Raw genomic sequence first — 16481 nt, forward strand, 5'->3', positions numbered from 1 at the left:
TGAAGTGCCTGAATCAAGTTCCATCTACTTCATGTTTCTGATCCAGCTTCCAGCTAATGTGCTTAGGAGACAGAGGATGACAGTCCAAGTGGGTTCCCGCCATCCATGTGTGAGACCCAGATGGAGCTCCCGGTCCTTTCCTTTGGCCTAACTCCCTAGTTGTTGCAGGCATTTGATGAGAAAATCAGCAGATATCAAGATCTCTCTCTCCTGTCTGTTACTCTGTCTTTCAAATAAGTAAAATCATTACCAAAAATGTTCTATTTAGATTAAGTTAAGATTGAAAATGGGGGCAAGTTAAAATCAGGCATACAATAGTATTTTACCAATAATGTGTGGCTAGATACTGATCTTAATTACCAAGAGTGACTATTCATGATTTACAGAAGTAATGCAATATAATTTTGATTATCCAAGACCCAACTACATATTTACATAACAGCAATGACATGAGTAACTACAGTACTTATAGTAGAGAAGCAACTCATTCACAAAGTAGCCTGAATCCAGTCTATGAATTAAACTGTAAGTTTTGGGCCATAACATTAACTTGTAAAATGTGTAAAAGTACAATGCAACATTGTAGAAGAGTCTTTATTGAGAGGCCTAATATTACACTAGACCCAATGTAAAATATAGGTTGGGTAGCCTTTTTAGAGATGAAAAGAAGAATCATGGTGTTTACAACCTAAGAAATCTATGATTCATTAGTTATTATCTAAAATATAATTCAGAGAAAAATGTGACGCATTACTGCATACAAATTGCAGTAAAGGTCACAATAATGGCACAGTTCCAAGCTAAACTGCTCTCAAAAACCAGAGGATGGACCCCAAAACATCATGTGTTTTTTTCTGTAAGGACACTACAAATCTATTTGTGTATATTAACCAGCGCCTATGTTTCCAACTCTCTGCTTGAAATAATGAGGAAAACAGGAATATTATCTCAAGGTATTTACCATCCAGATGGACCATTGTAAAATAATCCAAAATTAACCATGTTTCTTTTTAAGATATTTTATTTATTTATTTGAAAGATAGAGTTAGAGAGAGGGAGAGAGAAAGAAAACCTTCTATCTGCTGTTTTACTCCCTCAATGGTCACAACAGCCTGGGCTAGGCAAAGTTGAATCAGGGAAACAAGAACTCCATCCAGGTCTTCCACATGGGTGGCAAGGGCTCAAGCACTTGGGCCATCTTCCTCTGCTTTCCCAGGCACAATAGAAGGAAGCTGGATCACAACTGGAACACCAGGGGCTTGAACCTGTGCTCACATGTGATGCTGGTGTCTGCAAGCAGCAGCTTAACCTGCTGGGCTACAACATTGGCCCCAACCAAGTTTTTCTAATGGTGTAACATTAGTTAATTTTATAGAAATTCATGAATGACAAAATTTGGAAAAAAGCGGGCTGGCGCGTGGCTCACTTGGTTAATCCTCCGCCTGCGGCACCAGCATCCCATATAGCTCCGGGTTCTAGTCCAGGTTGCTCCTCTTCCAGTCCAGCTCTTTGCTGTTGCCCCAGGAAGGCAGTGGAGGATGGCCCAAGTGCTTGGGCTGTGCACCTGCATGGGAGACCAGGAAGAGGCACCTGGCTTCTGGCTTTGGATTGACGTAGTTCTGGCTGTAGCGGCCATTTGGAGGGTGATCCAACGGAAGGAAGACCTTTCTCTCTGTCTCTCGCTCACTGTCTATATCTCTACCTGTCAAATAAAAAAAAAATTTGGTAAAAAGCAATGAAACAATATTGACAAAATAATAATAGTAACAATGACAGATAATAGAATAAGTAGTATTTCCAGGCACATAGTAATCATTGCAGTGCCAGTTACATAGTAATCATTACTTATCATTAGTTACAATTATTGTGTTCCTTTCACTGTGATGAATAGCTACACTATTTCTTAAGGATAATCACATAAATCAAGTACTTTAATAATATTAATTTAGCAGTATATTTTATGTGTAGGAATAAATAAATGAATGGATAAGTGAAAAAAAAAAAAGTTCAACTGACTTGTCTAAGTTCATATGACAAAAACTTTGGGATGCCGGCACTACAGAAGGTGGCCTCTCCTGCCATGCCACAGCACTGAGCTGATAATTGATTCTTAACTTTTGTTGGGCTTTCTAAAGTTGCTAATTGCATTGAAGTAATACTAACTTAGGAATAAATTGAAATATAAATACTTGAGCAGAGTACGAGTTCTTAAAAAAGCAGAACCAAGTATGTTTTATGTTCTAGACTACATTTATTTATAGTGGCAAAATTTTATTTGTAAATATTTATCTGAAAAAATATTTTAATCATATTATTATGCATTTTTGTTTGAATGAAGCCTTTGAATCTTAGCATTTCCTAGGGATATTACAGCTCAAGTTTGGGTACATTATGAAAAATTGTCTAATAAAAATTCCAAATAATGTGGTTGCATTTTTCCTTTGTCTTTTTCCCCTTTATTCTTGGTATGTTAATAAAATTTTGAGCCTTTCATCATATATGTCACAGATTATTTCCCATCTCCCCAAAGTGTTTCAAGGTTGTCTCAATTCTCACCAATATGCTTGAAGCTTCCCAGCCCAGGAACAATGTCTTGATTTATCTTTGAATCCCCAGCACCTTGGACAGTGCCAGGCATAAGATAGGCTCTTAATATCCGTTTTGGAAGATAAATGATTTTGTTGTGATACGATACTTGTCTATATGTCACTGGAGATATTAATCACCAGGGCCTGAACACATTTTTGCATTGCTACAATGACTGCTTATATGCAAACTACTTATCAATTGTTTTTACTTCACTATTGACACAAGACTTCCATTAGGAAAGCAAAATTTATTACATCAAAACTTAGGTTAGCATTGTCCATTATTCTATTTTTGTGATATTTACCTCCTTTTACCTACTAAACCTCCATATTAATGTCAGAGAAATTTTTTTTTAAATGTCCTTTCAAAACACTGCTTGCTGCTGTTTTCAGTTCTAACACCAACAACAATTCTTTGTAGTTTGAAGGAGCTTCCCTATGTTATTCCACCCCAAAAATTGTAAAGAAAATGAGAAATATCCACTCAATTTTAAAAAATATTATTACTGGAGCAATATAAATTGTAACGCATATATTCTGAATTCTTCGTCCTCTTTTCTTTAAAATTCATTTTCAAATTGATATTTTATCAACGCATTCTTCCTGTTATCCCAGGCTCAATAAACATCAGGGATCCCAGGATTGTTCCCTCTTTTCACAGTGAATACTGGCCCTCAGTAAAAGCAAATATGAAAATGTACCGGGGGCAACTGGTCTGTAAACGACCTCTTTATGCCGATATTTATTCCGCTTAGGTTGAATTAGTGCAGCTTCGCAAGATTCCTTTGTCTTTGGGATGGTGGGTCTGGCAACCATTATCTATTCGTGGAAACGACGTCTGCTGACTCCGCCCGGGCTCCAGACGGGGAGGGAGCACCGCGTGGAGAGAGGGCTCTTCTGAGCATTAAAGTCAGCGAACAAAGAGAACTCCCAGCAGCCGCCCGCCAGCAGCCTCGCAGCTGCATCGGAGACGCCAGACACGCCCGGAAGGCGCTTGGAATCAGCCTCCTTGGGAAAAGAACTCCAGTTAATAATTGATGGAGATTGATTGGACCCAAGACAAAGCTTTGCAGAAAACCACGCCATCCGATTTTAAGCGGGTCGGGAATCTTCTGCCAAGTACGGGACATGAGTGTGGAGTAAGGACTTTGAGCGCGGCTGCCGGTCTTCCTTCTCGGGCGTGGCTCAGGCCTTTTTGTTTCCTGGTGCTGCACGCCCTCTCCCACACCCATATCCCCGCGCTCTTTTCCTTTCTCTTGAAAGTAACCGCTCTCTGGTTACTTCTATTCTGTCCTCCCTTGCAATCCCGCCCTTTCCCCTGCCCAGTCCGGTGAAGTCAGCTCATGAATATCTCTGCACTTCCTGGGCAGCGTCTGGCACTGCTTGGCACCTCGGGCGTTCGCCTGCAGCGAGCGCAGCGCCAGCCCGGCCGCGGACCTCCTGGAAGTGACCGGCTCTTGACGTTAGCGCCATTGTTTGGAGAAATCGCGTGAGTGTGGAACTGGAACCAAGGGTCCCACCAATCCTGCTCAGCCAGAAAGTCGCATATAATACCGCGAAGCTGAACTTTGCTCTGAAAGACACAAAAGCAAACTCTATGAGATCCCTGGAATATCGGAAGGAAAGTGCTGTTGATTTGCATCGTCTTGGAAACATCTCCTCTGCTGAGAAGTGAGCAGTTCTGGATTTCTAATGCGGTGGGTCAGTAGGCAGATAAAACTAGAGATTTAAAAGTGTAGGTTTGGGCCATGCTGGTTTGTGTGGGTGGTGATTTCCACAGAGCAAGCCTAGGAGAGACACAGCATGTTGTCACTTTTTAAGGACCATGTGACAGCAGCAGGTGCCATTGACCATGGAGCCCAGTTCCTCGAGCCCTGGGCGTTCTCCTGGGTTGAGGTTATGTAGGGGCCAGTTTAAGCATTGATCCATGGCTTATCAGTGATCATGTCTAATTAAAAACAAAAGTACGTTCATATTGGCTATATAAACTAAGTAAAGTGGCCCACATTTGTGTGACCACTGGGTATGAACCAGGCCAAATATTGTAGTAACATAGGAGCTCTGAGAGATGTAGCATGTAAGTGGACCTACAACTTTGTTCACCTTTATATTGCAGAGTGAATTGCAAAAACAGAAAGGGAGAGAATGAAGGAACCACCTATTAATATTTTTTATAATATGAGGAATTACTGAATGCTAAGTTATGATACTAAAATGGATAACAGGAATCATAACAGTAAAGTGAATGGCAAGCCATCTCCTTTCTTAAAAGCATTTACTTTTTAAAGCAGAACTTTATGCCTAGTCATATCCTTATCTATTATTTGGAGAAAAATATTGTTTCTAAGAAAAGAAAAGCATTAAATTGAGCAGCTGACGAGACCACCTGGTCACTGAGGAGGGAGAAGAGTGCCTGAAGCAGTAGCATGCTACTTTATAGATTGCCAGCCCCAGTGGATAGGTTTATCTTGGCAAGATACACAATGGAAATTGATCTTACTGCCATGAGGGGAAATGCACCAGCTTCCTGGGTGCAGCATTTTTCTGTTTCAGGATTCGGTTCCATAGCAGGGTATGGGGCTTTAAAGTACAATGTTATCTGTGATATACCACCTGGGAAGATGCGTAAGAATGCAAACATATCCTGTCTAGCAATTACATTTGAAATTATTCACAAGAACTATGAAACTAGGTAAGTGTAGAAAAATTTATCACTTGCAACAGGAAACCGTAGAACTGCCAATCAACTTTTCCAAATGTATTTTTAAAATTATTTCCCAAAGTTTAAAAGCAAAGAACCTTTGTAGTTGCTAAGGACTAAATCATATGATTTTTATTGATATCAAAGTTTATTTAAAGTCATCCATTATTTATATTTTATTTTAGATCTATTCTAAAGGTACATGAGCACATTTCTCTAAAGTCAACATCAGGGATTGGAGCTGCTCAGGAAAAATATCACTTATCCATAGCATATTTTCTCCAAGAATCTGCATCATGACTCTCCCTCTAATTGACACTTAGTAATACTAATTAAATAAAGCTTTTCACTAAACTAGGCTTTGCAGATTCGATGGTGAACAAAGCCAACGTTGAAGAAGCAGGAGTTTGTCTATTCTAGCATGTGGACATCTCCTTTTCCTTCAGAGGCTTCTTCTCAATCAACCCTTACCCTCTTTTCTTTCATATCTCCCTTCTTAGCACTTCCTTTCTGTTATCTCACCCTTTTCAAAACGTGCTACTGTGAGAAGGTAAGGTTCAGCCCCTTTCAGATCCGGCCTCATCAAGCTGAGCTGGAGTGTGATGGAGGCAGCGCCACCCTGGGGTGAAATGAGAACTGACAGCTCTGCATCTTATTCCTAGAGTCAGGGCCTCTGACAGGCGCTTCTCAAATCTTTACATTTTGGAGGGCTCCTCTACTACCGCAAAGCTACCCTTTGTAACAACGCAGACATGCTATGTGCTTGCCTTGTTTTGTTTCTGTCCCAGCTTAGAAAGGAAGGTTGGTGGTGGTGAGGAGGAAGAGGATGATCTAGTGATCAACCATTCCAAATCGCATCCGGTAGGTGCTTCCTACACCGCCATGAGTCAGCCACCGATCGGGGGCGCTGCCCCTGCCGCAGCCGCAGCTTCCGCCGCCGCCGCAGCCACCGAGGCTCGCCTGCACCCGGAGGGCAGCAGCCGAAAGCAGCAAAGAGCTCAGTCGCCCGCTAGACCCAGGGACAGCTCTCTCCGACAGGCAGCCGTGGCCACCCGGACCCCGGTGGGCGCCGGCTCGAAGCTCAATTCCGTTCGGCAGCAACAGCAGCAACAGCAGCAGCAGCAGGGTAACAAGTCCGGGAGCCGCGCAGCGCTCGCGGCCGGAGCCCGCGGAGGCGGAGGCGGGGCGGAGAAGGCGGCGCCCCTGGCGCCCAAAGGGGCTGCCCCGGGAGCTGTCCAGTCCGCGGCTGGTGCTGAAGCGGCCCCCGCGACGACCCTGGCCGCTGTGGGCGGCAGGAGGCCCGGGCCGCCAGACGAGCCGCCCCGGGAGTCAGAGTCAGTGCCCTCAAAAATCGGGGAACCCCCTCCGCTCGGGGAAGGAGGAGGAGGGGGCGGGGAAGGAGGAGGAGCCGGTGGCGGCTCCGTGGAAAGGGAGGGGGGCGCTCCGCAGCCGCCGCCGCCGCCCAGGGGCTGGCGAGGGAAAGGCGTCCGCGCGCAGCAGAGGGGCGGCAGCGGCGGGGAGGGGGCCTCCCCTTCGCCATCATCCTCTTCTGCGGGCAAAACCTCAGGCCCGGGGAGCAGAAACTCCGGGAGTGGCGTTGTGGGGAGCGGCGGGAGCTACTGGAAGGAAGGATGCCTGCAGTCTGAGCTCATCCAGTTTCATCTCAAGAAAGAGCGGGCGGCGGCGGCCGCCGCGGCTCAGATGCACACTAAGAACGGCGGCGGCAGCAGTAGCCGCGGCTCCCCGGTCGCTGGCGGGCCAGCCATTTGCGAAGCCCTCGGCGTCCCTTCCGCCTCCCCAATGGCGGCCGCGGCGGAGGGCCCCCAGCAGAGCGCAGAGGGCAGCGCGAGCGGCGGCGGTGGCGGCATGCAGGCGGCGGCGCCCCCTTCGTCGCAGCCGCACCCGCAGCAGCTCCAGGAGCAGGAGGAAATGCAGGAGGAGATGGAGAAGCTGCGAGAGGAGAACGAGACTCTCAAGGTGAGGCGGGCAGGGAGGAGGGGAGAGGAGGCTAGTGGGGGAGGGGAGGTGTGGGGCCCTAGAGGATTAGGGCGTGTCCCGAAGGGGGAGCAGCCGCTAACCTGGGAGACGCAGGGGAACGAAGAAGAGGGGGAGGAGGACTGGGGGTGGGATCACCTAGGCCTAGTTCGGATTGAAGCAGAGTCTGATGTGAGTAGCGTCAGTTTTTCATTTAAAAACAAATCTCGGCCTTCGTTTCTCCCAAGGATCGTGGTTTGTTCCACTTTTTCCTTGGAAAGGGCTAGAGTAAGAGCGAGAGAAGGCCAAAAGTGTACCTGTTTTTCTAGTTTCTGCTCCTTCATCCATCCCCTTGTCATCCTGCCTCGTGGACGGGGGCAGTAAAGCTGAGAATGTGGAGTTGGGAATGGGGTGTACAAGGTGTCTGTCCGAGGGGCTGGAGGCGAGGCTGATTTTGACCTGCGGCCTGTCACCGCCCCAGAACGAGATCCATGAGCTGAGAACAGAGATGGACGAGATGAGGGACACTTTCTTCGAGGAGGATGCCTGTCAACTGCAGGAAATGCGCCATGAGTTGGAGAGAGCCAACAAAAACTGCCGGATCCTGCAGTACCGCCTCCGCAAAGCCGAGCGCAAAAGGCTCCGCTACGCGCAGACAGGGGAAATCGACGGGGAGCTGTTGCGCAGCCTGGAGCAGGACCTCAAGGTCTGCGGCGAGGGGACCCTGGGGGGCGCGGCAGGGGCGGTGGGTGGGCACTTTGTCCGGGCTTCTTTGCGCAGTGCCTTCTTCAGTGGCGATTGGGCAAGGAGCTTTAGCAGTGCTGACCACGAAGTATCAGGGTTGTGAAAGGGGAGGAACTGCGGATGGGCCTAAAGAGTGAATGTGAAGGGCTTGGCTGAGGAGGACCCTGGTGGACTCTCCTGGGAGCATCAGTGGCTCTTCCAGAGGTGGTGGGAAGAGGGTGCCTCCTCCTAGGATGAAGCAGGTGCCTGGCAAAGCATAGGCTCTGGCCTTGTCCTTGATCTTGATCTGGGATCCAGGGTCTGTCTTTCCAGAGAACACTGGGTGGAATCAGGCACTGGAGATCAAGCTCTCCAGAGGAGCTGTGTCTTTGAATTGGAGCAGCACTGGGAAGATATCAGTTAAGATTTCTTCCTACAGTTCCCTTCCTGCCCGCCTCCTCAGCCTTCTTGTAGGGCTCTTTCCTTCCTGTACTTAGCACATGAAACCACTGGCCAAATTGCGGTCCATTTGGAGAAGTAAAGGAGGGTGAAGTAAATGTAAGAATTCATTTTTAAAGCAAAGTTGCACTTTCAGTGCCTGTCCCAGTGGATAAATCTCATCCTGAAAATGCATTTTTTAATAAAAGTGTGGATCGGTTTGTAGGCAGATTCATTGTCAATGCAAGATAGATATTAAGTTCACGGTCTTAGGCTATATATATATATATATATATATATAAAGCTTTATATTTAGTTGAAAAGAAGAATTACAGAGAGGAGGAGGGAAGATAGATTTCCAATCCACTCATTCACTCCCCAAATGCAGGCAACAACCAGGACCTTGGTCAGGCTGAAGCCAGTAGCCAGGAACACCATTTGAGTCTCCCACAATGTTGTAAGGTATCAACTAATTGAGCCATCATCTGCTGCCTTCCAAACACCTTAGCTTGTCTCTGGATCTGAAACAGAGGCAGACTCAATCCCGAGCACTCTAGTATTGGATGTGGGGTTCCCAAGTGGCAATTTAACCCTCTGTGCCACAATGTTCATCTCAATCAATATAATTTTAACTGTATTAACTTGGCAATATAGAAATAAAGTATAATTGTCCTATATTAATTTTAAAGAGAGCTCTAAGTAAACATTTTGTGAAGGTCATTGTATTACTTTTTTATCACTTTTCCAAACATTTGTTGAGCACACACTATGCAACAGGTGCCGTAGCAAGCATTATCCACCTTTCTTCCAATCTATATTTCCAAGATAATCTCAAAACATAGGTCATTAAAAAAAATTAGTTCCCAGAACTAAAATGTTTTCTAAAATTAAGCATCTGGAATTCCAGTTACAAATCCATGCCCAAATCCAAGCGCATCCCCACTTGTGGAAATTTCTGTTTCCCAGTTTTTGACCTAAGTGGGAAGAGAAGCATCTATTTCATAGTTTTGTTGTAGAATTAGGAGAAATATGTATTTCTCTGCAATGCTGAAATGCAATTGAATATTTATTACCATATTAGAATGAGGAAATTATGAGAGCAAAGTCTAGAGTCAGACTGCCTACCTACTTTTTGTCTATGTGACCTTGAGCATATTGCCTCACTTCTCTGACAGTCTATTCATAAACAAAAAAGGTAATAATAGTAACTAAATCACAGGGATGTGGTGAGGGTTTGTTGATAAAAGTGAATGGCTTTTATGTATTGTGTTTGGAATACTGCTTGGCATATTCTAAGTATTAAATGAGATATTTACAAAAAGTTCATGGAAAATGCATATTATTAAAAAACTGAGATGCATTTCTTGTTTCTCTTTGCATCAAAATAAACTTGTAATTCAACTTTCTGTGAAGTCTTTGAAGTACCCTCTCACATGAATTGACTCTTACTACTCTCAATGTGAATAAAATTTTAGTTCAATTATTATACCTTCTTTAATTCTATTTTATTATTACCCACATTTCCATTTAGGTTGCAAAGGACGTATCCGTCCGACTTCACCATGAATTGGAAAATGTAGAAGAAAAGAGAACAACAACAGAAGATGAAAATGAGAAACTGAGGCAACAGCTCATAGAAGTTGAAATTGCAAAGCAAGCTTTACAGAATGAACTGGAAAAAATGAAAGAGGTTAGTAATTGATTATCTCATGGTGTACTATGTGTTTTTTGGCTCTTTAGAAAACAACTCCAAGGACTAATGTGACAAAGTAATTTTAACTTTCACAATTCTAGGAAATCCTGTTGTTCTCACCCAATCTACCAGAAAATGTATAATCTCATATTAATAAATGAGTAGCAACAGAATAATTCTGGCCTGACCCCTGCTTCTAGCTTGACATATATGAGGTGTGACTGGTGTTTCATCCTTGTGTCATCTAAATGTATGTTAATTAAACCAGTTACACATCATACTGAAAGACTGTTAAGAATATGAAGGAATGAGTCTTAGTTAACTGAGGTGAAGAGTTAGCTTTGTGAGATCACTGCTGAGTTCATAGAACCTTAAACTTCTAGAGTGGAAAAGACTATATGGGCTGTTTAATCAATTCCAATTATTGCTTGAATTCTTTTTAAGGAAGTCCCCCACATGGTCTAATGGCTTAGTGTCTCACTGATGACTAACCCTGTAGATCTTTCACTGCAGACAATTCCATCACATTATAGTGCTGTTTAAAGGTATCCTTTGTTTTGAGTTGAAATCCAGTTTATTGTCATTTAACCAGCCCATCTTTGTTGTACCCTTTAGGGTAAAGAATCAAAGTTCTCTTTCATGTTGGTAACTTGAAGATTCCTACCTTATTTACCCTGAGTCTCCTCAAAGAAAAGTCAGGATCAAAGGAAATAATTGGCAGAGAAAAGAAACAGAAAGGATCTATCCAAAATTAATTAGCAGCATGATAAATAGCAATTAAACTTGAATTCAAAGTAGTATTTTTCTTTGAAAATTCCCTGCATGTGTACACTGCTGCTTGAAGAAGCTAATATTGAGAATTAGCAAATGCACAAATTCATCTTCTGAATAATTTCACCAGCTTGGATATGCAGAATTCTAAAGAAAATACTAATCTTTCCACAGAAAAACTGAGTTATGAGCCACCTGTAATTATTGAGTTTATCTCAAAATACTACAAAAATGTAACTGCCATAATAACAGTGAAATCTATAGTCTGAGAATATGTTAGTGTAAGGACTTTGTAGAGTATACTTTCAGTTGAATAAATTAGTTTTTGTAATCTTGGTTCTACTTATTTCATTTACCTGACTTTAAACATTTTTTAACATGACATACAGGAAAAATCATTTTATTATTTAATTCTCAGCTATTAGCTAAGAGTGGCTTTGCTCTACAGTAGAGACACATAACAAAATGGGAGCCATATTATTTATCTTCACCAATAGCTAAGTGACCTTAAAAAGCCTCTAACATCTACTTGCCTCCGTGTATTTCACAATTTGTATTGTGAAGATTGTTTTAGGTGATTCTCAATTTCTCCTGCCATGATGTAAGACAATTATGAAATCTGTGACATTACCATTTAAAGAGCAGCATATATTTTTCCCATATAATTAAGAGATCAAATATGAAATTAATATAGAAATGTGTTTTCAGCAATAATGAACAGTTGAAGAGTGCCAAAAGTTGAACAGTTCATTTCCAGGGAAAAAAGTAAGTAGGTGGTTGTATTTGTTACTACTGTAACAAAGTCTCAAAGCCTTGGTGATGTAACAACCATTTCTTTCCTTATAGTACCAGAGACTAAATTTCCAAAATTAAGGGGTTCACAGGTTTGGCTTCTTCTGAGGGCTGTGAGGGAAAGATCTGTTCCAGGCCTCTCTCTTTGGCTTGGATATGACCAAGATAGCTGTCTTCATGATCACATGATGTTCTCCCTGTACTAGCTGTTTTCCTCCTTAAACAAACACCAGTCATATTCAATTAGGGACCATTCTAATGACTTGAATTGGATTACGTCTATAAAGATACTATGAATAAAATCACATTCTGATGTCTTGGGGGTTAGGACTCCAACATGGGAATTTGGTGGGGACAGTTTGGGAGAACAGAGAAGGACATGATTTAACTCGCAGTATTAGCCATTTAATAGCTTCTTACAGGCATGCAGAAAGTTAATTGTCAGTCTCATTAGGCTCCATTGCCTGTTCATACATTACTCTTATACAATTTGAAACATTCAAATAAAAACGAGTTTCAATTGATTATCAGAGATAAAAGAAAAATATCTTGTAATTTGGTGTCATGTGACTGTTTTCTATGTATGTATCTGGAAAGCTGTATTTAAGAGCTTTCTGATTTTCATGCTATTTCCAGGAAAAGTGAAATGCTTATAGACCATCTATAAACCAGTTAGATGGTACCCCCATCTTAAAATAAAAGTCAAAATAATCTGGCGTCCTAGTGGAAAGACTGGGATTTAGAAATGTTCCCAAGAGAATCACTGAAAAAGTACATTTCCTTGACTCTGGTCCCCATACAGGTCCTTGTGACTATTTCCTTCTGCAGGGCTCTTACTCTGGATTGGAAAGCTATAGCAGCACCTAACAGTGTAGGTATATGTGTTCTTACCAAACAGGCAAATCTCATTCTCCTTGGTGTTATAAAAGCCAAACTCCAATCCCTGAGAAAGGAATACAACAATAAAACTATGAGGGATTTGGGAGCATGTATGTAGGACATCAGATTTCGAAATAGCCTTTTATTATTAAAAATAGCCATAATAATTTGAGTAGATGGTGGGGGAAGGGGAGAGAAATAGAAATAGAATAGAAAATAAAGATTTGAGGAATGTGAAATATAATAAAGGAAAAATGAAAAATATTCTATCAGAAGTCTTCCATAATCATCCATTTGAGGTTGACTTCCATTGTGTTTAAAAAAGGGTCAAAAATAGTTAACATAATTTAAAGATATGTTTAGAAGTAGAAAATGTTTATTCAAGTAAGAATTTTTTAATGGTAGTTTTGTTACCCTCCAAGAAGATTAATATTAAAATGGAACTGCAATAATAACAGTCTTACTTTGAGGATAAGGTCTCTGAACTTGCCCTTGGATAACTTGGAATAGCTTCAGTTACCCATCTGCTTCTTTGGTTGTAAAATAAAAACATATTGAAGTCAATGATGAGTGTTGACCATATGGGCTATCATCCCTTTTTGTCATTCTACAAGTTGAGAAAAATAGAATCAAGCCAAGTTCTCCATAGTGAGTAAAACACTCTAGTTATGGAGTAAAGCCATAAACTGCTACGTATGATATGCTAGAGAGAAGCAACCCTCCAATTTCAAAATTTGAATTCCTTATTTGGAGTCATATAGATGTTAAATAGTACCACAGAGACCAATGGAGCATCTGCCAGAGTTTGGAACCATTTACTAAGGATTTAACTAGCTTCACGGGTATTGACCAATGGCTCTCAGGGCTAGCGATTGCACAGTCTTATGCACCTGCTCATATCCATCTGCTTATCTTCTCCCCCTGAGAGGATAGAGTAGGCACCTGGGAGTAAGAAGAATTGAGTTGAGGCAGGATGGAGGTAATTAGATGAGTTTACTGGAACTCATTACTTGTATTGAAATGGCTGATATTCTGCCAGTTGCAAACAAGAGGGACTTCTCAGAATGCTGCCTTCAAATCTTAATAGCATTCTCTTCCCAATTATAAAACATTGATTGCAGCTAACAGTATGCTTTCTTGCTGTAGAAAAATGTCTTTACCTTTAAGTAATCTGGGGAAAATGGTCTATGATTCTGCATCACAAATGAGGCAAGGTTTTTATAAACCTTATATTATAGGAACAACTAGCTCTTTGAAAGCCAGGATAGGTTTATGCACAGGTAGTATAAAGTCAGGTTATGAAGAACATTCAGTACCACCCATTCTCTGTGAAGGATGAGGTTTTGCTCCAGTTAAATTGAGGGCCACTGCCTTTCATGAAGTTCTGCTGCTGGAAAGAGAACTCTTAATTTCAAAGCTTCAAAGCTCCCTGAGCTCTTCAGGAAGGAGGGAACTTCTCATTAGTTTTTAAGATCTGGTGCTTGGAGAAGCATTTATGACAGACATTTGAGCAAAGAAATCACCAACAGAGGACCGATGTGAAGCTAGAGTAAGTGAGATGATGATGAGAATTGTTTACCAGAAGTTTTTTTTTTTATTTCAGAATATCCTATATTATTTTTGTTATCTCATCCCTCACTCTTACACAAGAGTCTCAAAAGAAAATACTCCTAATTCTGTTGTACCAATCTTAGTCTCAGAGGGCTCCTGACTGACCTAATGCAATAGTACTGTCTATTCTGGGACTTTTACTTGCTGTGCACTCTGTTAATATGGCCTATCTATGATGATGAACTTTCATTCTAGAATACAAGAGTAGTTAGTACTATAAATTTTGACATTTTGAGATTTTTTTTTTGTTTTCTTTTCTAAAATACGGGTATCTGTATATCCAGATTCTCTTTACAAATAGAACAGTTTAATAGACAAATTCTTGCCCTACATGCATACAATTACCTATTTATTTTCTTATATAAAGGAATGACTTTATTTTGCTAGAAAATGTTTGTCTCAAATATGATGTGTGAAGAAATGCTAAATGATCATCCAGTGAAGCAGCCACTCAAAAAGTTTTATTCAGGATGCAAATAATTTCCCCTGGTTCTGTTAGTGTACTTAAAATTTGAAAATAGGACAGTAGTACTTGTTATTTTTAAATGGAATGACCACATATATTTTTAAATGCATCAATTAAACACTATTAGTTTAGTCATCCTTTCTCAGAGCCAGTAGTCTTTTGAATCACATAGACAGGAATAAGAGTCTAGAATGAGTGTGCTAGGTAAGCATGATAAAGCTTGTCTTCCAGGAAGTCACCATGTGCTGTGAAGGCATTTTTATAGATCTGTTTATTTAGAAATTATAAGTGCTATTGGACTTTTAAATGAAATCACATATGCGGTTGCATGCACTCTGAAGTGATTCTTAAGATCCAGTCTTGGCTCTGGGATTTCTTTGTGCAGATGCCAAAACCCTAGCAGAAACAAAGCAATACAGAGATCAGATACTGGTTGCTTATTTTATGAATTATATTGGAATTTTATGACAAACTTCAAATTTCTGAATATTTACATAAAATACAGGTCAGTATTGCATACCCCCAACTTAAATGATCAATCTCAGTTTCTTTCTTGGCAGAAATTTTGAAAAAATTTTTAAAGCACTGAACAAGTAGAGGTTTCACCTGATTGTGCATCTCCTGTTGAGTACATTTCTAGTTCCCACATAAGATATCTATTGATTTTGATGTTTGCAGGGTTATGGGATTCATAGAAATTTTTGAAAACATGTGTGTTACATTTTCTGATAAACTATATTCCTGGGAGCTAAGTCTCCAACCCTGAACTCTAGTTAGAAGCCAGTTTAACATGGCCTAAGGACTGGTTCTTGGCTAAATGTCAGTGACTCACTCCTGAGATATCAGCAGTTTACCTTTGTTGAATGTAAGTATGTTACTCATATAGTTACTGAAGTATTGTTTACTTCTCTGACTTCTGTATACAACTTTAAAAAACAATTTAAAATGAATCATAGTAAAGAATAATGAATTAGCAAATTAAAAAGTTGGCCAAATAAAAATTTTAGGAAGATGAAGGAAAACTAGATCTGAGGACTATACATTGTTATGAAAAAGCACTTGAGGCAAGAAGTGAAATATTGAAAGAAATTCCTTCCTAGCTATGACCAAATATGGAGGCAACACTGAGTTTCTCCTGAGGCCTCTGGAGTAGCCATGAAAAATATCAATTGTAATACAGAAGATTTTTACAACTATAGCATTTACATGGAAAATAACATGGATGAAAGAGACTCCTAAACAATTGTCAGTTCTCAGCTATATCTCAGTTAGGAATTAAAATACTTTTAATGCCATGCTAGAGGCTAAACCAATGGGGAATGTGCAATCTTTTTAATCTTTTTTTAAAGAAAAACATTTATTTATTTATTATTTGAAAGGCAGAGTTACAGAGAGGGAGGGGCAGAGAGAGAGAGAGAGAGAGAGAGAGATAGAAGTCTTCCATCCACTGGTTCATTCCCCAAATGGCTGCAATGGCCAGAGCTGGGCTGATCCAAAGCCAGGAACCAGGGGCTTCCTCCAGATTCTCCAAGTGGATACAGGGGCCCGAGGAATTAGACCATCTTCTATTGCTTTCCCAGACCATAGCAGAGAGTTGGATTGGAAGTGGAGCAGCCAGGACTTGATCCGGAGCCTATATGGAATGCCAGCACTGCAGGCACACTATATCAAAGTGCCAGCCACAGGCACCAATATACCACAGTGCCAGCCCAAGGAATTGAAAGTTTAGAGGAAATAAAATAGTCATTTTTGCCATTAACCATGTATGTTAGTGTGATTTATTAGAAAGGGTATATGTGGCCGGCGCCACAGCTCACTAGGCTAATCCTCCGCCTTGCGGCGCTG

General features: G+C 41.4%; 1 protein-coding gene across 4 annotated transcripts in view; it reads left to right on the forward strand.

Annotated features, from left to right (window-relative positions):
- The first annotated feature begins 4125 nt into the window (after window positions 1-4125).
- The window catches only part of MTCL3 (MTCL family member 3), a 46902-nt gene continuing 34546 nt past the window's right edge, over window positions 4126-16481 (forward strand). For 2 of the 4 annotated variants that reach the window (XM_051854336.2, XM_070073621.1), the window contains exons 1-4: window positions 4150-4285; window positions 6155-7266; window positions 7745-7969; window positions 9956-10114. In XM_051854336.2, coding sequence (XP_051710296.2) covers window positions 6172-7266; window positions 7745-7969; window positions 9956-10114 — 1479 coding nt within the window. In that variant the 5' untranslated portion in view covers window positions 4150-4285; window positions 6155-6171. Of the gene's footprint in view, window positions 4286-6082; window positions 7267-7744; window positions 7970-9955; window positions 10115-16481 lie in introns of those variants that run through there. The other 2 variants (XM_051854337.2, XM_051854339.2) reach the window with 2 other exon arrangements.

The sequence above is a fragment of the Oryctolagus cuniculus genome, chromosome 5 (assembly GCF_964237555.1).
Source record: "Oryctolagus cuniculus chromosome 5, mOryCun1.1, whole genome shotgun sequence".
Lineage (NCBI taxonomy): Eukaryota > Metazoa > Chordata > Mammalia > Lagomorpha > Leporidae > Oryctolagus > Oryctolagus cuniculus.